Raw genomic sequence first — 18,105 nt, 5'->3', positions numbered from 1 at the left:
GGAATCCTGTTTGTGTTCTTCCTAAGTCCTAGGTATGGGGTTCCCTTGGCAGGCTGCCTCTAAGTCCCAGAGGCCTTGGGGCCTCTCCCACCTCTCTGCTGTCCCACAGTGACCTGGGCCCTGGAGCACCTGTCCTTGCAGTCCTGGAACCCTCTCTAGAATGGCCCTGGGTGGCTGCAGGGTGCGGGGCACAGCCACCCATGCTGTGAGCAGGCCCCCTTGAGGTTCCGGCTTCTAGAATGGGTGAGGACCTGCAGGTCCAGGGCTGACTCCCTGGTGGGCTCCGGCCACATCTCCTGAGCCCCGACCCCGTCAAGTCCCCTCCCCACCAAGGGCTCCCAGGAGGAGCAAGCACCTCCTCTCCAGGCAGCTAGCCTTGAGGCCAGAGAGGCCCGGGTGCAGGTCCCCACACCACCACTGGCTGTGTGACCTTGGCTAAGCAGCTTTGAGTCTCTGGGCCTCTCGCTGGGGTGACTGTCCCCATGGGTCCTTGTGAGGAGATGCTGGGATGGAGTGCTGGAACCCAACCAGACAGCGTCCCCACCAGACAGCATCCCCACCAGACGGCATCCCCACCAGACAGCATCCCCACCAGACGGCATCCCCACCAGACGGCATCCCCACCAGACGGCATCCCCACCAGACGGCATCCCCACCAGACAGCAAAACCCACCAGACAGCATCCCCACCAGACAGCAAAACCCACCAGACGGCATCCCCACCAGACAGCAAAACCCACCAGACAGCATCCCCACCAGACGGCATCCCCACCAGACGGCATCCCCACCAGACAGCAAAACCCACCAGACAGTGTCCCCACCAGACAGCGTCCCCACCAGACAGCATCCCCACCAGACAGCAAAACCCACCAGACAGCATCCCCACCAGACAGCATCCCCACCAGACAGCAAAACCCACCAGACGGCATCCCCACCAGACAGCAAAACCCACCAGACAGCATCCCCACCAGACGGCGTCCCCACCAGACGACGTCCCCACCAGACGGCATCCCCACCAGACAGCAAAACCCACCAGACAGCAAAACCCACCAGACAGCATCCCCACCAGACAGCAAAACCCACCAGACAGCATCCCCACCAGACGGCATCCCCACCAGACGGCATCCCCACCAGACGGCGTCCCCACCAGACGGCATCCCCACCAGACAGCAAAACCCACCAGACAGCATCCCCACCAGACAGCAAAACCCACCAGACGGCGTCCCCACCAGACAGCAAAACCCACCAGACAGCATCCCCACCAGACAGCGTCCCCACCAGACAGCATCCCCACCAGACAGCATCCCCACCAGACAGCAAAACCCACCAGACAGCATCCCCACCAGACAGCATCCCCACCAGACAGCAAAACCCACCAGACGGCATCCCCACCAGACAGCAAAACCCACCAGACGGCATCCCCACCAGACGGCGTCCCCACCAGACGACGTCCCCACCAGACGGCATCCCCACCAGACAGCAAAACCCACCAGACAGCAAAACCCACCAGACAGCATCCCCACCAGACAGCAAAACCCACCAGACAGCATCCCCACCAGACAGCATCCCTACCAGACAGCATCCCCACCAGACGGCGTCCCCACCAGACGGCGTCCCCACCAGACGGCATCCCCACCAGACAGCAAAACCCACCAGACAGCATCCCCACCAGACAGCAAAACCCACCAGACAGCATCCCCACCAGACGGCATCCCCACCAGACGGCGTCCCCACCAGACGGCGTCCCCACCAGACGGCGTCCCCACCAGACAGCATCCCCACCAGACAGCATCCCCACCAGACGGCGTCCCCACCAGACGGCGTCCCCACCAGAGTGTTGCCCACCAGGCAGGTGTCTTGGGGCTGCTGTGCCTGTCCCTGAGGATGTCCCTGTCCCTGTGTTTTCCTGCTGGAGCCCTGGGCGGCCCTGGGTGTGTAGGGCCCAGTGGGAAGGAGCTAAGCTGGAGGCCCCCACCTCGAGCTCCCGGCTGTGGGAGGTAGGATGGTGTGTTCCACCCTCCCAGCCCCCGACACAAAGACAGAAAGAAAAGGGAACTGCGATAAAGAGGGTGATATGCACTGTGCGGTGAGGAGCCGCTATCGCCACATCTATCTGCCTGCTCGCTCTGCGTTCCGCTTCCCCTTATCTCACCCCACCAAAATGCCAGGAACAAAAGCCGTGCACACACACACTCACCCCCCACAAGCCCACTGCCCACGACTTGCGCAGCCACCAGATCTAGAGGGAAAGCGAGCGATCGCCACCACCATCACCATGGCTTTGAAAAGGGAGCCCCCAGAGTAGGCCCCCACTGAAGGGAGAGCCTGGGGTGGATGGGACTCAGGACCTGTCACAGATCTCCTGAGGGACAGTTGGGGTGGATGGGACTCAGGACCTGTCACAGACCCCCTGAGGGACAGCTGGGGTATGGGACTCAGGACCTGTCACAGACCCCCTGAGGGACAGCTGGGGTGGATGGGACTCAGAACCTGTCACAGACCCCCTGAGGGACAGCTGGGGTATGGGACTCAGGACCTGTCACAGACCCCCTGAGGGACAGCTGGGGTGGATGGGACTCAGAACCTGTCACAGACCCCCTGAGGGACAGCTGGGGTGGATGGGACTCAGGACCTGTCACAGACCCCCTGAGGGACAGCTGGGGTGGATGGGACTCAGGACCTGTCACAGACCCCCTGAGGGACAGCTGGGGTGGATGGGACTCAGGACCTGTCACAGACCCCCTGAGGGACAGCTGGGGTGGATGGGACTCAGGACCTGTCACAGACCCCCTGAGGGACAGCTGGGGTGGATGGGACTCAGGACCTGTCACAGACCCCCTGAGGGACAGCTGGGGTGGATGAGGACAGGATTCAGGACTTGGGAGAAGACCCCTATATCTTGGTCATCTGACTTGGGTAAGGTCCTGTTTTCTGAGTCAGCCCTAGTGGACACCAGCTCTCTCCAGACGGCTATTCTCTCGTTTTGTTTTGTTTTCTTTTCTTTTTGGGTCCAGTCATGGGGCTTGAACTCTGGGCCTGGGCGCTGTCCCTCAGCTCTCCAGCTCAAGGCTAGCACTCTACCACTTGAGCCACAGCGCCACTTCCGGCTTTTTTCTTTTTGCTTATGTGGTGCTGAGGAATCGAACCCAGGGCCTCATGCATGCAAAGCAAGAGCCACCTTCCCAGCCCCCGGCTCTTCTCTTTTGGGAACATTGCAGATCCCCCACAACTAACAGCCAGTCAACAGTCACCTGCTTCTGTCCAGATCAAGTGCCAGGGTCACAGCCCCTCCCCTAGAGCCAGCCCCACCCCTGGGTGGGTACCACAGGTCTACCTGCAATCAGCCAATAGGAATAGGACATGTAAATGAGTGGGCGTGAGTTCTGAGGAGGCTGAGCAGCTGTGGGTGGGGCCTCCCCTCCCCTTCCCTTTAGGAGGAGGGGGAGACCCACTTACTCAAGCTCTTGAAGGGTTGGTCTTTCCTGCCTCACTATCAGGACCACCAACTCACCTTGCACAGGATGGACAGGCTGGCCTTTGGATGGCCTCTGCTGACCCTCAAGGAGTTCAGACTCCTCCCACACTGAACTGGGGGCCCGGATGTGGGTGTGTTATGGGGTCAGTGCAGCCGGCTTGACTGCCAGCTCCGGGCACAGCTGAGGCCTGCCAGCTCCCCTGGTCCTCCCTGAGTCTAGGCTCCCTCCAAGCTCTGCTCCTTCTGGTGACTTGCATCCAGTCATGCTTGGTCAGGCCCCCGCAAGGAGGCTGGAGAGTCTGGGGAACAGCAGGGCACCGCATAGGCTGACAACTCCAGGTGGTTTCCCAGCCCCTTCCCTGAGGGCTGAGGTGGCCAGGTCTCCTCTGGGTCCTCTGGAGACCTATGTCTCCGGTTACCCCGCCTGTCCAGGAAAAAGGCCACAAGCCCTCTGTCGTCCTCCACGTCCCAGTTCCTCCGTGCATCTTATTGGCAGACTCCAGCCCAGAGTCCTGGCTGTCGGCTCCCACAGCACCCACAAGCCTCATGAACGGAAAATCAGCCACAGACATGGATGTTTTTGTAGAAATGCTTAAGTGGAAGAGCGGAGAGCTGAGGTGGGCTGAGGTCTAAGGAGAGAAATGGGAAGGGTATCAGACCAGAAGCAGGGTCGCGCTTGGCCCTCACCTCTGGGCCTCTGTTCCCAACCCTCTTACCGTGGTGTGAGGGCTGGAGGGCTGTGCCTGTGCCTCCTCCGAGGCCTCCGGGGCCCGGTCTCCTCGCTGACCCCCCAGGACAGCGTGGGGGTGTATAACTACTCCCCACTGGATTCTAGATCATCCAGGAGACAAAGGAAGTAAAAGGGAAAAGGAACGGGAAGAAAAAGCCAGCCTGTAGAACAGGCACTGCCTCAGAGGAGCGCCAGGCAGTGAGTGGATGGGAGCAGAGGGGACGGGAGTGGACGGGAGCAGGGTGGACGGGAGTGGAGTGGAAGGGAGCAGAGTGGACAGGAGCAGAGTGGACGGGAGCAGAGTGGACGGGAGTGGACAGGAGCGGAGTGGACAGGAGTGGACGGGAGCAGAGTGGACGGGAGTGGACAGGAGCGGACGGGAGTGGACGGGAGCAGAGTGGACAGGAGCAGGAGCAGAGTGGGTGGGAGCAGAGTGGACGGGAGCAGGGTGGACGGGAGTGGACGGGAGTGGACAGGAGCGGACGGGAGCGGAGTGGATGGGAGCAGGGTGGACGGGAGTGGGCAGGAGTGGACGGGAGCAGAGTGGACAGGAGCAGGGTGGACGGGAGTGGACAGGAGCGGACAGGAGCGGGGTGGACGGGAGCGGGGTGGACAGGAGCAGGGTGGACGGGAGTGGACAGGAGCGGACGGGAGCGGGGTGGACGGGAGCGGGGTGGATGGGAGTGGACAGGAGTGGACGGGAGCGGAGTGGACGGGAGCAGGGTGGACGGGAGTGGACGGGAGTGGATGGGAGCAGAGTGGATGGGAGTGGACAGGAGCAGAGTGGACGGGAGTGGACGGGAGTGGACAGGAGCAGAGTGGGTGGGAGCAGAGTGGATGGGAGTGGACAGGAGCGGAGTGGACAGGAGTGGACGGGAGCAGAGTGGACGGGAGTGGACAGGAGCGGAGTGGACAGGAGCGGAAGGGAGTGGACGGGAGCAGAGTGGACAGGAGCAGGAGCAGAGTGGGTGGGAGCAGAGTGGACGGGAGCAGGGTGGACGGGAGTGGACAGGAGCGGACGGGAGCGGAGTGGATGGGAGCAGGGTGGACGGGAGTGGACAGGAGCGGACGGGAGCGGGGTGGACGGGAGCGGGGTGGACGGGAGCAGGGTGGACGGGAGTGGACAGGAGCGGACGGGAGCGGGGTGGACGGGAGCGGGGTGGACGGGAGCAGGGTGGACGGGAGTGGACAGGAGCGGACGGGAGCGGGGTGGACGGGAGCGGGGTGGATGGGAGTGGACAGGAGTGGACGGGAGCGGAGTGGATGGGAGCAGGGTGGACGGGAGTGGACAGGAGTGGATGGGAGCAGAGTGGATGGGAGTGGACAGGAGCGGAGTGGACGGGAGTGGACGGGAGTGGACAGGAGCAGAGTGGGTGGGAGCAGAGTGGATGGGAGTGGACAGGAGCGGAGTGGACGAGAGTGGACAGGAGCAGAGTGGGTGGGAGCAGAGTGGACGGGAGTGGACAGGAGCGGAGTGGACGGGAGTGGACGGGAGTGGACGGGATCAGGGTGGACGGGAGCAGAGTGGACGAGAGTGGACGGAGCAGAGTGGACGGGAGTGGAGTGGACGGGAGCAGAGTGGACAGGAGTGGACGGGAGCAGGGTGGATGGGAGCAGGGTGGAAGGGAGCGGAGTGGACGGGAGCAAGGTGGACGGGAGCAGGGTGGACGGGAGTGGACAGGAGCAGGGTGGACGGGAGTGGACGGGAGCGGAGTGGACGGGAACAGGGTGGACGGGAGCAGGGTGGATGGGAGCAGCGTTGGGGCCCGTGGCCTCGCCTGCCACCGCAGGCTGCACTCTGGGTGCCTCCACACAGAAGCACCATTCTCCAAACTCACACTGGACACCACTGTGTGCAGCCCAGGCCAGGACCCGGGACCACCTGGACAGCCCGGTGGAAAGCGAATGCCCAGAGGAAGGGCTGTAGCCCTGGTTCTCTGAGGAGTGTGATGGGCCCTGGAGGTGTGGCGTGCTGATGCGGGACAGTCCTGTCCGTGGGGACCAAAGGGGACGTGACTGTCCTGTGGGCTCCTGCACAGTGGGGTGATAGGAGGCATAGACCCGTGGGACGGGGGCTGGGGGGGCCTGGAGTTTGCCCTGTGTGTGCCGGGGTGTGCTTTGAAGATGGCTCTGTGCTGCCCGCCTGCCATACTGGAACCCAGCTCTCCCCAGCGGCCATCTGCCACCAGCTGTGGTGAGCAGCTGCGCCGCCGGCCCCGATCGTTGCTCCCGCACCCTGAATCACCGTCTGGAGAGAGGTCACTCGCCTCTGCCGTCCTCTCTGGCTCCGGGGGCTCCTGACCTGCTCCCTGCCTCCGCCGTCTCTGCCTGCCGCGTGGTCTCACCAGCCACGCCTGGTCTGGGCCCCACCGACCCCAGGTCCAACAGCTGGCCACCACTGACCACAGGGGGCCTGGCTGCGTTGGAATGGCTTCTCCAGAGTGAAACAATCTCCCGTAATCTATCAGGCCCATCAGAGGCCGGGAGTGGCCGGGCCCAGAGATGGCGCCAACCTTTAGCGTTGATAAAGTTTCCGAGTTCAACAGTGATGAATGTTGAGTAAGTGCAGGCCGCAGATAGGATGTGGACTTGGCAGGCCCTCTGCCGCTGAAACCAATCTCTCCCTATCAGCCAGGCCGGCCCTCCTCCCTCCTCCTCCTCCTCCTCCTCCTTCTCCTCCTCCTCCTCCTCCTCCTCCTCATCCTCCTCCTCCTCCTCCTCCTCTTCCTCCTCCTCCTCCTCCTCCTCCACCTCCCTTTTCTCAGCCTTGCCCCACCTGGGCCCCTGCCCCTGGGGACAGGCCGGGTGGGGGACCAGCCCGCTGGCTCTAGCCTGAGCCAGGGCAGCCTCAGGGCAGGAGGAGGGTCCCTGGGGAGTCCAAGGCAGTGGCCCAGAGCTAGGTGTTGTCTGGAGGCAGCCCAGTGCCCGTCAGCCTGCTGGCTTTCCTGTGGTATCCAGCAGACCTGTTCTTAACGCACAGTGTGATCCCAGCTCCCCCCACCTGGGCACCAAACCCTCCTCACAGCCCACACAGCTCTGTCCCGGCCTCCGGCTCACCCGCTCTGGACTCCAGTTGGCCACTGCCAAAATGCCATCTCCCCGCAGACGCCATCCCCTGCAGCCTGGCCCCCTCCCACCTCCCCCATCCTGAGTTCTGTGTCCTCCCGGCACCCTGGGGGAGAGCTGTGCTGCTGGGGGGAGGGGGCTCCGCCCCAGAGCCTCCCGTGCCCTGTTCCCAGCTGCTCACCTCTGACGCCCGTTACCCGGTACATAACAGAGGTCCGGGAGCTGCCGGGCCTCAGTGTGGACTGCTCTGAGAAGCTGTGTGAGCAGCTGGCCGAGGCCAGCTCAGGGTCAGACGCAGGCTGGTATGACCACCATCTGCCTCAGTTTCCCTTCCGTCATAGCAAGTCACCCCTGTGGGATTGTGCTGATGCGGGATTCAGCAGGCCTGTGTGCTGATTCTGGACCGCAGAGAGCCGCTGCCTCTGGAGGGACCCCCTCTCTCCTCGTAGTCCATAACACCCATGACAGAGCGACACCCCGGTCCCAGGAACAGACGCGGGAAGATGAACAGAGATCACATGGGAGTGCACACCAGACAAGATGTGAATGGAGATGAGGCGGGGGGGGGGGGGGTGGGTCTTGAGGCCCAGAAGAGGGGGGCAAGGCCTTAGCCCTGAGGGCCCCATCCATAGTCCTGTTCTGCTATGAGCCAGGACTGGGTGTGGACAAGGTGTCTGAGGACCCGGACAGGGAAGAGCAGGGCAGGCTGCTGCTCTGCAGAGCAGAGGCCTTGAACAGGTCTGCACACACATGCCTCACTGTCCCTGCCTGCAAAACGGGCACCAAGTCAGGAACCCTTCTAAGAGGCTAGACTAGCTGAGCACAGTGGCTCATGCCTATAATCCCAGCTACTCAGCAGGCTAAGAGCTGAGGATCACAATTTGAAGCCAGTCTGAGGACAACAATCTGTGTGACTCCTAGCACTGGTTAACCAGCAAAAAGCTGGACGTAGAGGTGTGGCTCAGGTGGTAGAGTGCCAGCCTGGAGTGAGAGCCAGGTCATATCCTGAGGCCTGTTCAGTCTTGGGACTGGCGTGCCTGCGTGTGTGCGCACACACACACACACACACACATACACACACGCGTGTGCACACGCGCGCACACACACACACGTGCACACGCGCACACACACATACACACACGTGCGTGCACACGCGCACACACACATACACACACGCGCGCGCGTGCACACGCGCACACACACATACACACACGCGCGTGCACACGCGCACACACACATACACACACACGCGCGCGTGCACACGCGCGCACACACACACACACTGTTAGGAACGGTGACTAAAGCCTGTAATCCTAGCTGTTTGGGAGGTAGATATTGGAGGATCATGGTTTGAAGCCAGATTGGAGAAAACATTCTTGAGACCCCATCTCAACCAAGGGAGCACCCGTGAGCCTGGCTGGGCCCAGTGACTGCAAGGTGTCATGTGCCTCTTGCCTTTAGTGACACGGAGGCACAAGTGGGAAGATCGGATCAGACGGAGCATAGAGCATGACCCAACCTCTAAAATAACCAGCAAAAGAAGTGGAAGGTGGCTCAGTGGTAGAGCGCTGGCCTCGCATGCATCAGGCCCTGGGTTCAACTCCTCAGCACCACATAAGCAGAAAAAACAGGAAGTAGCGCTGTGGCTCAAGTGGTAGAGTGCTTGCCTTGAGCTGAAGAGCTGAGGGACAGCGCCCAGGCCCAGAGTTCAGGCCCCACGACCGGACCCCCCCCCCCCCAAAAAAAAAAAACAAAAAAAAACCAAATGGGAAGTGTTGGCCAGGAGAAGGGAGGCTGGCGCTGCGGGCTGCTGGGGGGGGGCACGATGCGCCTGGCCTCTGCAGGGCCCCTGGGATCTGGTCGCCCTGCCTTCCCAGACGTGGCGTTCAGAACCCTCAGTGTGAGTCACGGAGGGGCGTGGGGGACGCCCCTGCCTCAGTTTCTTTCCCATCTGTTGGTACTGGCTGGTCAAGGCCTTGACGCACACCTAGGCCTGCTGCTCCAGGGCCACCCTCGTGGTGTCCACCAGCCAGGAGGCCAGGCTTTAGACCCGGTTCATGGCCCCTGGTGACCTGTGCCCTCACTGCACGCACCTCAGGGAGGGGGAGCAGGGACATCCCATCCCCCGCCCCCGGGCCCAAGCTGCCTGCCACCCCGCGGTGAGAAAGCCTGAACCTGTTGCTATTTTCTCCCTGCTATCAGGGCCTTATCTGATCGCTCTGTGCCTCCTGGAGGCCAGGGTCCCCCTGCTGGCAATGCCATGTGCTGGCCGCCCACCTGCTGCCCAGCAGGGGGGGGGAGGCCAAGCCCTCTACCAGATACGGTGGGGGGTCTTATTCTTCAACCTCTACTGTCCTTTCCCGGCCCAGCTGGCTGCTGAGAGGCTGCCCCACTCTCCACCACAAGACCAAGTTTAGGAGGCGCTGCCTCTGGGCCTTGGCGTATGCCGTTCCCAGCCTCGCTGGCCAGTGGCCTTCCTCTCCTGCAGGGCCATGCCTGGGGGCACGGCCGAGGAGGGGTGAGCCGATGGTGGGCTGAGACAGCCGTGGGGACAGTGAGGCCAAGCGGGGGCCCTGGGGCCTCCCTGCGTCCTCTGCCCCGTTCCTGGAGGGGTCCGGAAGAGGAGCCAGGTGTGCCAGGAAGGTGTGGGTGAGGTAGGGCTGGCAGAGATCCGCCCGCACCCTTGTTCCCACAGTGACGCCCCCGGGGGGCAGCAGCAGGAGCGCTGAAGCACTCTCCTGACCCGACCCCGGGAGCTGCGGTGCGGGGCCCCGGTCCTGCCCCAGCAGCAGGAGCTCCGGGAAGAAGCCCCAGCAGCTGGGGACCCGGGAGGGACAGAAGGGAGAGGGATCGCCCGCCGTGCGGTCTGTCTCCGTAATTCAGTTTAAAGCATGAAAAAGGGAGTTGATGAAATTCCACTATCAGTGCTGAGCCAATATGCAAAATATCTCACCCCCAATCAAATAGCTATTATGTTTCCATTTCCATCCCTGCGTCCGGCTTAATGAGCGGGAGACGGATGGGCGCTTGGGCACCTGCTCCTTGCGATAACCGAGGGGCTGCGCCCAGCACTGCCCTGGCCGCTGGGGACTGCCCTGATGGCCCTTGACTGTCCCTAGGCAGGTGCACAGCCCTGGACACCAACCTCTGACCTGATGCCAGCCGAGTGGAAGCCCTGGGGCGGCCAGGGGGTCCGCGGCCAAGGCTCTGAGCAGCTTGGGTCCAGACAGGCCTGAAGTGCGTCTCTGTTCAGCCCAGCCTCTGCTCCTTCTGTAAGGACAGGGCCAGAGAGTCGGCCTTCCTGGGCCTCCGTTTACTTGGCCATCAAGCTGCTATGACCCAGGCCTCTTTGTGAGGTGCAGGGCTGTGCCCCAGGGGCCTGCCCGTCCTCCACCCCTGGCCACACTCTCGCCTCCTCCGGCATCCTGTCAGCTCCCCACTGCACACTGAGAGCTGATCCCGCTTGGACGGTGCCTCAGTTTCCCCATCTGAGATGGAAAGTGGCAGATGACCTTGCTGGGCTGTGTGGGTTAGGGAATTTAGGGAGAAATTCGTGAAGAGTGCAGGTGGACCCGTATCTGGTGGTGCTCAGTCGGCAGTGGTGTCCCTCCACCTCTCAGGCTGCTGGCAGCGCCTGGTGGCAGTGCTGGCCAGCGTCTGCAGGGCACTCACCACGGGTCTACTTGGGCCATGATCTGGAAAGCAGGTACTTCCCATTTGTAAGCGGGGAGGCAGCACCACTGGCCCAGGCTGCAGAGCAAGGACACATACGTGCTGTCTACCACCTGCCCAGCCGCTGGGGTCCCTAAAGGGACAGCTGAGGAGCAGCAGTTCTCAGATGCCCCCAACCTGTGGGGTCTGGGGCTCTGGCATCCACCCGGCAGCCTCCAGCAGCATGGGCGCGTTTACCCAGGAAGCCAGGGTGCCTGGGGCAGGCTTCGCCGTGGCTGGCTGTTGTCTCCCGCATTATCATCACCGCTGTTTTAATTGTGCTGGAACTGAATTAGCAGCATTAGAATAAATCGACACTCAGCCTGGCAGCCTCTTTCTCCACGCTCGTCAGCGAGGCTTTGTGCTGTGCACGCCTTTGTTCTCCAGTAAGTGGAGGACCCTCACTCACCCTGGGCTATCTGGGCATCTGCGGCCCAGCTGGGTGGCACTGCCCCGGGGCTGCTGGGGGCTGTGGTAGAGCTGGGAGGGGTGTCTGGCCACGCCCAGCAATCAGCTCCACCCAGCACCGGTCTGCAAAGGCCACATCCCACCCGTCAGAGCCCCCATCCTCAACAGCCAGTGTGCGAGGTGTGGCCTGGAAGCGCCGGCCCTGCCCCGTGCGTGCAGGGTGCTGCCCCCTGAGCCGCTGCAGCTAGCCAGGCAGGAGCAGAGGATGACCGGAGGTGTAGGCCCCGGCTGAGCCTCGGCTCTCTGCTCCTGGATGCCTTGCCCTGGTGTTGGGGATACCTGGCGGATCACCGTGGGGCTGCGTGGACTTGTCTCTGTCCACTGTCTCCTCATCACCCAGCCCATGTTTACACACCAGTATGTGGTCACGGCACTCGACTCTGGGCCGTGGACCAAGTGTCGGGATCCTGGGAACTGGGGGATCCCGTGTAGGGGCCAGGCAGACATGTAGTGTGGGGTTCACAGGTCAAGGAGGCCTACAGCACCCACCCCAGAAGGCCCTGCCCCAGAAGGGTCCCAGGTTGCCCCACATCTTCAGCTGGTGGGCGAGACCCCGGGGATGGGGGCCCATGACCTCAGGCCAGCAGGGAGAGAGGAGGGCGGGACCAAGGCTGAGGACCAAGGCCTGGGGAAGGACCCCCATCCACCCGGTGGGCTTAGAGGGAGCCTGGCCACCAGCCCCAGTGGGTGGCTGGCCCTGCCCCTGTCTGGCTGCCACCTCCCCGGGCACCAGGGTGTGTGGGCGTGGGGCAGGGGTCCAGGAGGGCCCTGCTGATCCCTGGCGCTCCTCATGGCTCCTGGCTCCTCTCCACAGGTTCCCTTGGAGACATGGAGCTTGCAGAGGAGGCCCAGGCTGCCGGCAGCGGTCCCACAGAGCCGGAGGCCACGGCACCAGAGCCCAAGACCGCCAAGGAGGCCGAGCCCCCAAGCCCCTGCCGAGCCGGTGAGTGCACCGCGTGTCCTCCCCGGGCCCCCAGGGCCTCAGTGGCTCGGGGGTGTCTGTGCCGTGGCACGCCTGGTCAGCCCAGGGCGTCCAGGCCCACAGTTGGGTCTCACCCTCTGAGGACCTGGAAGGTGCCGACAGCCGGTGGTCTCAGTGCCCGGCCCTGCGCTGAGGGGGAGACAGGCCCTGACGGGCGATCGCTGCTCCACATGGAGACTGGGGAACCTGTGGGCACTGAGTTCACCGTCGTGAGATGGGGTTGCTGAGCACGGCTCACTGAGCCACCGTGCTCCCGCCACACTGCAGGCGGACGGGGCCCAGAGAGGTGAGGCGTCTCCTCAGGGTCACACAGCCCCTGCACACCTGAGCAGGAGTCTGACTCGGGTCTGATTCAGCTTTACTCTTAAACCCGGTCCTCACCTCATGTGGGGGCCCTGCCGAGCACCAGCCCTGGGGGGGCCTTAAGGCCTCAGAGACCCCAGAGTTCTCCAGAGGCGACGGGGTGGGGGCCAGCATCTCACCGGGCTCCAGACGAGGCCAAAGTCCCAGAGGGACGGTGGTGGTCCTCAGTGGCCTGCGCTCACCTCCACCTGCAGTCCCAGGTGGCCATGGGCTGCCTGCCTGAAGGACCCTCAGCAGCATCTCACAGGCCACACGGCTGCACCGTCCACCGTGGGGGCGGCAAGCGGGGCATGACCCCGAGCGGGGGAGGTGGGCAGAGGCCTCGCGCAGAAGCCCCAAAGGCATTGAGGGGCAGTTCTGCCCTGACACAGTGAGCACAGAGACCCTGCAGGGCCACAGAATGGACAACGGGAGGGGGACAGAGGAGGATGGAGACTGAGGGTGAGCAGAGGGGGACGGGGGGGGGGGGGGAGATGGACCCCGGGGGGGACTGAGGGTGGGCGGGGGGAGGACAGTGAGGAGGACAGAAGGGGATGGGGGGAGGGGGAGGACGGGGACCGTGGGGAGGACTGAGGGTGGGCAGGGAGGAGGATGGGGGGAGGACGGGGGGAGGATGGTGAGGATGGAAGGGGACAGGGGGGAGGGGGAGGACAGGGACCGTGGGGAGGACTGAGGGTGGGCAGGGGGGAGGACGGGGGGAGGATGGTGAGGATGGAAGGGGACAGCGGGGGGGAGGAGGACGGGGACCGTGGGGAGGACTGAGGGTGGGCAGGGAGGAGGATGGAGGGCCCAGCAAATGTGGACAGCCTTGAACTGGAGCATGGCTCTGCCCCAGCACCCCACTGCCTGGCGACAAGCTGGGAGCCCGCCTGCTCCGTCCCCAGCCCAGGCCCCTGGCTGGCCCTTTTCCTTTCCCAGAATGAACCGGGGCCAGGGCCGTGTGGCCAGTGGGTGGGCAGGCCCTGAGCATCCCCTGGGGCCCGTGGTCAGTGTACACACTGCCAGGTGGTCCAGGTGGAATGTAGCCCCCTGGGCCCTACTCCTTACGCTCCAGGCCTCGGTCCGAGGCTGCCCAGCGCTGTGGCGTGGGGGGCCTTGAGCGGAGCCGGGTGTGCAGCTCCCAGCCGCCCCGGGCTTATCTCCTTCACCATCAACATTATTAGGTGCGGGCTAATGGAGGGCCCGGGGCAGGCCAGGACTGCCAAAGGGCAAGTGGCTGGTTGCTGGTGGACTTTGACCCAGTGGCTTCCCTGGGAGCTGGGTCCTTTATCTGATTTGGGAGCTGGGGCTGCATAGGGGGGCGGGTGGGGCCAGGGAACGAGCTGGAAAAACAGCCAGGCCTGCACCTGGCACCAGCTGCGGCGATCGCCCCGCGATGCTGCGATAAGCCGCGCCGCGCAGCAGCAGCGCGTGTCTGCGCTCAGGCGGGTCCAGCGCGGCTCCCGCGCGGTGGCTGGAGCTCAAATGCCAGCCACTTTGATTTATAGCCAAAAATAATAGGACTTTTATACTGTGTGATTGATTTATTTGATGTTAATCACAGCCTTATCTCGGGTATTAATAATCTGCCCGGCATGTGACGTCACCAAGGGGCTTTATGGGCGCGCATCGATCGGGGGCTGTGGTGGTTATCAGCCCCACTCGGAAGGCAAATATGCCCTTTGGGCTGGAATTGGGTGCGGGGCCTGGCAGAGGGGCCCAGCTGCTGTGCGCCCGGCCGGCGGGAGGCAGTGCGGGCCGCGGGCCTGGCACCTGGTCAGGACCCCGCTCACTCTTCCGAGGGGACGGTCACCACACTACGGTTCACCGGGGCCGAGGGGGCTCCAGAGCGACACTGCCATGTCGTCCCCACGCTCCCCGGTCAGCCAGCCACAAGGGCGGTGACTCGGGCCCTGCTCACTTACCCTCGCCTGTTTCCCTCCGCCCACAGGGGGCCAGTCAGCAGTGTGTGATGGTCTTTTCCTTTCTGCAGAGGTGAGTCCTCCCCAAGAGGCGGCACCCCCCACCCCCCCAGGAGGCTCTGAGGAGACGGAGGGACAGGAGCCGGACAGAAGACCCCAGGAGCAGGAGGAAGAGGAGGAGGCGGCCGCAGCCAGTCCCTGGAGTGGGCCAGGTAACCAGGCAGGCAGGCAGTGCAGCCTTCGGGGCCTGCGGAAGCTGGGCCATCCCGTGCTCCGGTCCTTGGAGACTGGCTGTGTTTAGAGATGGTCGCTAGTGTGCCTGTGCCTAGAGCAAGGTCCAGGCAGAATCACCGCAGGACTCCTGGGAGACAGGATCTAATCTGTCTGGGAAGGGAGTGCACTGAGCGGGCCAAGTCCCCAGAGCGGGCCTGGGGGCGTGTCTGCAGCTGCCAGTCCTGAGGCCGGCTAGCTGGTGGCAGGCAGGTCAGGGTGTGAATTCTGAGCTGGGCAGTGCCCAGGGTTGGACTCAGGCCTGTGCTGACAGGACTCAGCCCCCTCGGGGGTGGCAAGCTCCATCCGAGGTAGAAGTCAGGGGTCGACACCACACTGCCCATCAGGCCTGGGCCAGGGAGCGTCCCTGGGGCAGCTTGCGCTCTGGCCATGTCACTGGCCAGGCAGCTGCAGCTCCCCAGGCCCTGCCCCCAACCCCCACTGTGTTGAGCCCCATCACCTGTGAAGGGAGGGGGAGCGGGGAGCGAGCAGCGGCTGTCCCTCCGTTCCTAACTGAGAGATGGCGCCTGCCACGCAGGAGGTGGGCGAGGCTTTGGGCTGCTGTGCCAGGCAGGTGGGTGCGCAGAGCGGGCATTGGTTGAGGGCCTGCTGTGGGGGAGGCTGGCGGCTCTCCGGTGCCGTGGCTAGCGTCAGGGGGCCTCCTGCCTGTGGGAAGGCCTGCCTTGCTGAGGGGGTGGGAAGGCTTTGCTGAGGAGCAAAGGGCCCGGTCCTTCCTCTGGGGACCCCGGGCACCAGTGGACAACCCGCCGCATGGTGTTTTGAGAGCAAGTGGATCCGTAGTCCCCGTCACTTACGTGACCCAGGAACCATCAGGACGGAGACCCCGAGCCATGGGAAGCAAGGACCATGCAGCCGTCCTGGATGGCTGCAAGGCCGCCTGAGAAGGGTGGCCTGGCACGGAAGGGCCGCGTGGCCAGCGCCGGTGGGGACCCCCTGCTGCCTGCAGTGCGGTGGGCACTGCGGGTCCTTCCCCGCACTCAGTGACAGGCAGGGGAGGGTCCCTGGTGAGCTGGCAGACATGCGCAGAGCGGAGTCCTCCCCTCCCTCCGCAGCCTCACAGCCAGGCAGGCGTGGCCAGGGACCGGGTGGCACAGGGGCTGTCTGTGTCCACACCAATGACTTCATCTGTTTGTTTCCCCAGCAGGAGGGGTGGTGAGCAGGCTGCGGCGGGCACCTCTTCAGCCCAGACCCCCAGTGGGCCTCACCTCACGTTCACAGGGAGTGTGCCTGTGGGAGCTGGTGGGGAGGACCACTGTGGTCCTCAAGGGGCCAGGGGTGGCTGCAGGGCGGGCGGGCAGCACAGAGCAGCCCCCCTGGCAGCCCTGCTGCGTGAGCAGGGGTGAGGCTGGGGGCTGGCGGAGGGCCCCAGCTTGCAGGGGTGAGTCCAGTGCTGGCTGGGGGCTCCTGAATATCGAGGGGGACTGTCATGCCAGGCCCCCTCCCCCACTGCACCTCACACCCTCATTTCTAGGAGAAGCAAAACTCCCTGGAGTTTGGAACCCGACTCCCGCCAGCCCCTGAGAGGAGCCAGGCCCGCGGCTGTGGCTGCAGCGCTTCCTGTGCTATTTGCATCCTTGAGGGCGAGGAGGGGCCCGTCGGTACCCACAGATAGGGATTTCTGTGCAGTGGGCAGAGATGGGCTGATAAGGGGCCTCTGGCCAACCGCCGGGTGGCCGCCGTCTATCAGGCCCACACAGGCCACACAGATCGCCTGGTGGGAAGCGGGGAGGCCCGGCGGCCGCTTATCGCCCGGAGGCCGCCCATGCGGCGATGGGGCAGCAGGTCCCCATGGGATTGGGGACCTTGGGGCAATGCCCAGTCTGGTGCCTGGCTTGGTAGCCAAGGACACAGCAGGGGTCCAGCCACCTTCACACTGCTGCGCCCACCCCCGCCTCTCCAGCACCCCCTCTTCACACCCTATCCCCAGCTCCACGCCTGCACCCCCTCTTCACACCCCATCCCCAGATCCATCCTGCACCCCCTCTTCACACCCCATCCCCAGCTCCACGCCTGCACCCCCTCTTCACACCCCATCCCCAGCTCCATCCTGCACCCCCTCTTCACACCCCATCCCCAGCTCCATCCTGCACCCCCTCTTCACACCCCATCCCCAGATCCATCCTGCACCCCCTCTTCATACACCATCCCCAGCTCCATCCTGCACCCCCTCTTCACACCCCATCCCCAGATCCATCCTGCACCCCCTCTTCACACCCCATCCCCAGCTCCATCCTGCACCCCCTCTTCACACCCCATCCCCAGATCCATCCTGCACCCCCTCTTCACACCCCATCCCCAGCTCCATCCTGCACCCCCTCTTCACACCCCATCCCCAGATCCATCCTGCACCCCCTCTTCACACCCCATCCCCAGCTCCATCCTGCACCCCCTCTTCACATCCCATCCCCAGCTCCATCCTGCACCCCCTCTTCACACCCCATCCCCAGCTCCATCCTGCACCCCCTCTTCACACCCCATCCCCAGATCCATCCTGCACCCCCTCTTCACACCCCATCCCCAGCTCCATCCTGCACCCCCTCTTCACACCCCAGCTCCATCTTGCACCCCCTCTTCACACCCCATCCCCAGCTCCATCCTGCACCCCCTCTTCACACCCCATCCCCAGCTCCATCCTGCACCCCCTCTTCACACCCCATCCCCAGATCCATCCTGCACCCCCTCTTCACACCCCATCCCCAGCTCCATCCTGCACCCCCTCTTCACACCCCATCCCCAGCTCCATCCTGCACCCCCTCTTCACACCCCATCCCCAGATCCATCCTGCACCCCCTCTTCACACCCCATCCCCAGATCCATCCTGCACCCCCTCTTCACACCCCATCCCCAGCTCCATCCTGCACCCCCTCTTCACATCCCATCCCCAGCTCCATCCTGCACCCCCTCTTCACACCCCATCCCCAGCTCCATCCTGCACCCCCTCTTCACACCCCATCCCCAGATCCATCCTGCACCCCCTCTTCACACCCCATCCCCAGATCCATCCTGCACCCCCTCTTCACGCCCCATCCCCAGATCCATCCTGTACCCCCTCTTCACACCCCATCCCCAGCCTGCATCCCCTCTTCACACCTCAGAGACAGAAGCCCAGGCCCTGGAAC

At 64.0% G+C, this 18,105-nt stretch overlaps 1 protein-coding gene across 1 annotated transcript in view; it reads left to right on the top strand.

Moving 5' to 3' along the window:
* The window catches only part of Zfpm1 (zinc finger protein, FOG family member 1), a 54,526-nt gene that overhangs the window by 11,473 nt on the left and 24,948 nt on the right, over positions 1-18,105 (top strand). Inside the window, exons 2-3 of the mRNA XM_042702277.1 lie at positions 12,264-12,392; positions 14,767-14,907. Coding sequence (XP_042558211.1) covers positions 12,264-12,392; positions 14,767-14,907 — 270 coding nt within the window. The remainder of the gene's footprint in view (positions 1-12,263; positions 12,393-14,766; positions 14,908-18,105) is intronic.

The sequence above is a fragment of the Dipodomys spectabilis genome, unplaced genomic scaffold, assembly GCF_019054845.1.
Source record: "Dipodomys spectabilis isolate Male_0828 unplaced genomic scaffold, ASM1905484v1 ptg000318l, whole genome shotgun sequence".
NCBI classification, from domain to species: Eukaryota; Metazoa; Chordata; class Mammalia; order Rodentia; family Heteromyidae; genus Dipodomys; species Dipodomys spectabilis.
The sequence above is the reverse complement of the archived record's forward strand: the minus strand, read 5'-3'. Positions and strand labels throughout refer to the sequence as shown.